The sequence below is a fragment of the Terrapene carolina genome, unplaced genomic scaffold (assembly GCF_002925995.2).
Source record: "Terrapene carolina triunguis isolate 2854851 unplaced genomic scaffold, T_m_triunguis-2.0 Scaffold42, whole genome shotgun sequence".
Classification (NCBI taxonomy): Eukaryota; Metazoa; Chordata; order Testudines; family Emydidae; genus Terrapene; species Terrapene triunguis.
In genome coordinates this window covers 8,773,130-8,779,129 of record NW_020664393.1, presented here as the reverse complement: position 1 = coordinate 8,779,129, position 6,000 = coordinate 8,773,130, and the positions used below count along the sequence as shown (strand labels likewise).

General features: G+C 49.3%; 1 protein-coding gene across 1 annotated transcript in view; it reads left to right on the top strand.

Moving 5' to 3' along the window:
- The first annotated feature begins 5,400 nt into the window (after positions 1-5,400).
- The window catches only part of LIN28B (lin-28 homolog B), a 121,316-nt gene continuing 120,716 nt past the window's right edge, over positions 5,401-6,000 (top strand). The window contains exon 1 of the mRNA XM_024196710.2: positions 5,401-5,520. Within this exon, the coding sequence (XP_024052478.2) occupies positions 5,401-5,520 (120 nt within the window). The remainder of the gene's footprint in view (positions 5,521-6,000) is intronic.

Here is a 6,000-nt window from a genome sequence, read left to right as displayed (position 1 = left end):
AGACCTGACAAACTCACTACATCAAACACATGCCTTGCAGGATATTTATAAAGAGTAGCATGTGAGGTATCCACAGAAAGTTTGTAACTTATCAAGACTCGTAATCATGGTGAGATGTATGTACAGGCAATATTTAAGGAAAAATGTATCTATATTAAAAGTATGCTTTAGATTCTTGGACTAAAAGTTAGTCACCAGTGGACAATATGTCTTGGTGATGGACCATTCACACAGGAGGGAATTGTAACCCCTACCTGTTTAGCAAGTGATGTAATGGAAGGCTCAATTGTCTAGCCTTGCTGCTCCCCAAGACCATCAATAGAAAACCACCAGAGAGAACTGCAAACAATCAAAACCACTTGGAGGTAAAAAAGGAACATTACAACTGACAGAGATTTGCCCTGTCTATGAATAAAGACAAAACATGGTTTCAGTATAACAGATTATTTGGATTCTTTGACTGAAGAGACATCGTGGGAAGTAGAGACATTCTCATGAAAAACTAGATCCTGGTTCCTGTGAAGCCAGCCAGCTCTGCAACAGACTGCACTTTAGATAGAAAAGGTAACTATCAATAACTGTAGACATAAGTTTGCATTTTATTATTTATTTTGTATAATAACCATTTGTTTCTGCCACTACCTCTTGTTTCTAGGTAACTCTCCAATCTTTCTTAAATAAATCTATTTTTGTTTTATTATAAGTGCTCACAAGTGCTGTGTGTTATAAAAGAGCGGTAGTTTAAGGTAAAACTAGCAAACTTGGGCACACTGCTCCTTTGGGGCAGAGGTTCTGAGATTTCTGTGAGTAGTCAGTGTCAGGGGCTGGAAATCACAGGGAAATGATTCAAAGGGACTCGGGGACTGTGATGCCACTACTTTGCAAGGCAAAGACAAGGCTGGCATAGCCCAGAGGAGAGTGCTTGAGAGGCTGGTGGTGTTAGGGAACTGACACCCAACTAGGCACAGGCAAGACTCTCTCACACTAGAGGCAAGATGTAGCAAGGTGATTTACAGCCCTCAATGCCCTGAGAACCATCACAGGGGGCAGTAAGGGACAGTCAAGTTGGGGGTTGGGGAGGATGCTGAAAGGGAAGAAATACCGGTATAATGAGGATGGGAAGGCTGAGAGGAGACGTGTATGAACATGAAATATCAGGCAGCATGAGGCTGTGGGAACAAAGGAAGCACCTGGATGGTTGTAGCATGAAACCACTGGGGAAATGGAAGAAACTCTGAGAAAGGCTTGAGTAACCACTGGGAGAGGGACATGAAGGTAGCCATGGTTGGTGGCAGAAACAGCCCAGGAAGGTGGATGGTGTCCTGAAAGAAACTTTACCTAGGCCAGAAGCCTGGGAAATTCAGTCCACAGGAGTCTCTAGAAAACCTGGCAGTTTCTTATTCACAGTTTCAAGGGCAAGTGGCATGTGTAACAATATATGATACTCCATAGTTAGAGGTTCCATTAGAAAATAGAAAATGAAATAATTTATCAGATGTTTCACTTTTCTTTTACCAGAGTGGCAAGGGCTCCCATAAACTTCACTAGAAAAATGTCACATTTAAATAGGTTGAAGCAGTCTCATGAACACTACAGCATTTGGCTTTGATAGGAGCACAACAGAGAGGGACTCTATGTTATGTTTTAAATAGAACATGCAACTTCACAAGCTAAAAGTGCTTCTGTATTTATTTTTCCAAAATGTCAAAGCTGCCCATTCTTTTTCCACCAGCAATAACAACTCATTGATTGTAGTGAAAATATTATGCTTTGGGAAAATGCATAAACTGTGTAATTCACACTGAAATTGACAAAGGCTCTCAGGAATGAAACCCTATGAATGAGCATGGTGGGTCAAAGCTGGGGAATGGAACTTGCAAGTGGAAGGAATGCTCAGAGACATCAGGGAGAACGACTGTGCAAACATGTTGTCACCCCTCTGCCAAGTGGTTGTAATGTTGAGACCTTAGAGCGTTCAGTTTGTTGTCGGAAGAGAAATCAGTGATACGGAGTCTGGGTATTTTCTTAGTGTAACTTGTTTTACTTACACTATATACACAAATCCTTCAACAGAGGTGGTCAGAAGTGCCACACAGGCAAATCCCTCTTTCAAAAATCTCAGCCCAAATCCCAATGCCCAATTCCCAGGAAGCAACTCTACTCCTGGTGTTGACTCTAGCTAGAGAGATTAAGGTGGAGAGCAAACTCCCTTGCTGTTTACGGCAGTTTCTAGAAAGAACCTGTACCCCCACAACTAAAAAAAATATGGCATTTCTTCAAAGACTATATGTTGCTCACACCCTAAGAAAAGCAACTTGTAAGACTTAGTGTAATAGCACCATTTGAAGACTTTTATGTTGAGCTCTAAGAATGGAACCCTAGCCACAAGAAAAGAAGGAATTCATGATGGCAGCTTAGTGGGCAAAATGTTTGAAGATCTGAAAATGGTACAGTATGTTGTGGAACTATACAGCACAGGCTGAGATCACGTAACAGAACTTTGTGATCAGCATGTAGTACCAATTCAAAAGGAATTAAAAGCTATATATTGTAAGTATAGCAACCTCTTACTGGAACCTCACGGCTGCAATGCATGTATAGAGACCTGGGAATAGAATTCTGACTAGACAGCATGTTCAGAGACTCAAGACTTAAATTCCAAACATGGGTGGGCCATTGGAGACTCAGTAAAGGAACTCTGTGTGAGATCTGAAAATAGAACCTTATGAACAGGGCAAGTACGCCAAAACTACCAATGGAACTCTACACACACCATGCACAAGGGCCCAGGAATGAGACTCTGCAAAAAAGCAACTTGTTCTGAGACCCAGTTTTTCACTCTAATTTGAACTGTGGTAGTGGCACATAATAAGAGCTAGGAATGGTATGCTGTGAGCAGGTAGGTCAAGACTAAGGATAAGAATTTTGGAAGTAGGTGATGGATTCAGAGACCTCAGCATGCAACATTGTCACCATGCACCATGTGATGAGAGTTGGAAACAGCTCATGCACAGAACAGACCAGGTACTGGAACTAGAACCCTGGAATGTGTGGGCTGGGTCAAGACCTGGAAATCTGGAAGTGAACAATATGCTGAGACCCAGAAATGACAACCTGGTCAAGACCTGGGAATAGAACCTTATGTGTAGCACAAGCCAAGACACAAGATTGGAGCCGTGCAAGTGATTGGCACATTTAAAGACCCAGGAATGCAAGTGGGTTGAACATACTGAGTGATGAAGTCAGATCAAACCAAAACATGGAAGCCTGAGTGTGCAGAAAATACTGAGACCTGGAAATGGAGCCCTGTGACTACTAGACAGAAACCTGGACATGGACTGTTGAGACAATGGGGTGCCTGCAAACTCTTGGAGAAAAGGTTGTTGTGATGTCAGGCACATTCAGAGAGAGGGGTGGATCTCTATGCAAGGCGTGTTTTGGCCCTGTAGGATAGGACCTTCTGCGACCTGATCAGACAGAACCCTGTGCCCCTAGAACACCTTCTTACCCTGGGGGGCAGAACATGGGATTGCCTTATTTAGTTTCTGATGGCCGCTCAAGGCTGGGGGCACCATCAGAGACCTTGGGCTTGGTGACAAAACCTTATGATGTAATTATTGGGTGTTGTGTAGACCATGGGATGGAGGGGGGCACAGCCTGGAGAGAGGGATGAACTGTCTCCGGGAAAGCCTGTAACATGGGGTTGGGTGGTCTCCCTCCGGCAGAGGCGTAGCGAGCGCCCTCCGTACCCTCCGACCGGAGGGGGCCCCGCAAGGAAGGGGGCCCCTAAAAGTGGCAAAATAAATACCGCATTCCAGTTTCTGCATTGTAAGGGGCCCCGCCCAGACATATGTTCGGAGGGGGCCACGTTCTTTATTGCTACGGCCCTGCCCTCCGGAGGGCAAGGGCAGGGAGATGAAAGGTCTCAGCCTCTCCTCAGCGGGAAAGGGAACCCAGGGCTGGCCACCCCTTCCGGAGGGCAGGGGGAGAAGCCCTGCGTGCGGCACAGCCCGAGCAGGGGCGGGGCACAGGCTGCTGAAGGGGGACCAGTGGGTCGCGGCCTCGGTGCCGGTTTCAGGCTGGGAGCCTGCCTAGGAGCGAAGGTGTCAGACCTAGCGGGGGCAGGCTCAGGCGGGGCGGGCGGGTAGCGCCCTGCGTGGACCGGTCCCAGGCCCGAGGCTGGGGAGGGACCCTCGTACGAGCCGAGTCCCCCCGGGAAGTGTCCCCCGCCTGTGGAAGTGACTCGCGCTTCAACCTGCCGCGCCCCCTGGTGCAGCCAGGGCGGGCCGGGCAGGTGCACGCCTGCAGCGGCGTGACCCAGCGTTGGAGCGGTAACGGGCTGCTGCGTCCCTGCCCAGCCATCCAGCCGCCGCTGCTCTGCCACAGGCGGGGAGCGTGAGCGCCGCTTCCCTCCCTCGCCGCCGCCAGCCCCGCTCCGCCTCCGCCGCCCCGCAGCGCCTTAGGAAGCCAAGCGCCACCCGCTGCCCCCCAGCCCCGCACCAGCGCCCGCCCGCCTGCCCGCCCAGCCCAGCGACCATGGCCCCCGGGAGGTAAGCGAGCTCCAGTCACTGCTCCTTCGCCGTCCGTGCCGCGCCGGCTCCCGCCCGCCCGCTGCCAGCGCCGCAGCTGGCACCTGCCCGGCACCTTTCCCGCGGAGTCCGCGCGCCCTGCACAGATGCACTGGGGAGGCGCCTTCGTTTCCCCTGCAGGGAAAGTTGCTTCCCGCTGCCCGAGCGCCCCTTTATTTCTCCCCAATGTTGCCATTGAGATGCTGCTGCCCTGGCGGGTGTACTTCCGGGTTCACACCTTCCCCCCACCTCCACCCCCCTTCTCCGAGGGCTGCGGTTACCCTGGAGAGGATCAGACGCCTCGGAGCCCAGCGGCAAAGTTGCAGCTTCCCCTGGGGGAGGGGAGAGAGTGTCTTGCATGTGATATTACAAATAACAATAATAAAAGGATCGAGAGACAAGAGCCGAGCCTCCCTGGCATGCAATCCTGGTGTCACCCCGGGGTGCGCGAGGGAGAGCGCCAGCGCTCGCATGGTGCATCTGCAAAGTGATGGGCTGCTCCAGGTGTGAGCACAAAGGGATTGCATTAACTTGCTCCGGTCAAGGTACAGGTTGGGATGCCCGCAGGTGAAACTGCGCCCGTTCGACGCCAGGGGGCGTCCCGTGCTCTTGGGATCCCTCCACTCCCTGCCTTTGCCCCCTGATAGGAAAGAGATCTTTGTATTTGTAGCCTACCAAGGAAACAATCTTGCACTGTCAATATGTGTGTGTGTGTGTTTGGGGGGGAGGGGAAGACGCAGAGGCACAAACACAAATTAGGACTTTGGAGGAGCGGAGGAGAACGATCTTGGAGCTTGAGCTGTTGCAAAAGGAAAACGAAGGAGGAAAGTAGATGGGCAACTACATTGTGTTTGCCAATCGGTGCGTCGGCTTTAAACTGACTAGAGAGCAGAGGATGCAGCTGCCTTGTACGGATTTGTGCCCCAAAGGACTGTTTTTTATTTGCACCTTGGTAACTATTCCTGCCCTTTAGTGCTTTTTTGTGTGTGAGTGTGGGCGTGGGGGGGATGCTATGCATAAGATCAAATAGTAATTCCGTGTCCTCTCTACGGGGGGTTTAAATGTAAGTAATGGTAAGGCCGCCATTTTGAATTGTTTCATGCAACAGAATGAAATCTTAGGTCGATCTCTGTGATTCCTTGCATTTTCCCCTCGGTGTTTTCTATAAATGGCTCCTAATGGTGCTGTGTATAGTTGGGGTCTTTTTATAGTAAACTTAAAAACAAAACCCATGTAGCACTGTGCTGTTCTCCTGTGAAGTTGTCCTGTTGATGGCATGTAATGTAAGGGGAAACAAATAAATGTCTTTAAACTATGTAGTTTCTGTTTTCTGGTTTCAAACACTGATAGAAATCTGGCTATGTCAATTTGATTTATGAGTATAGACTAGAATGGCTGGCTTTAGAACTAGTTTCAGAAGTATATATTTCTC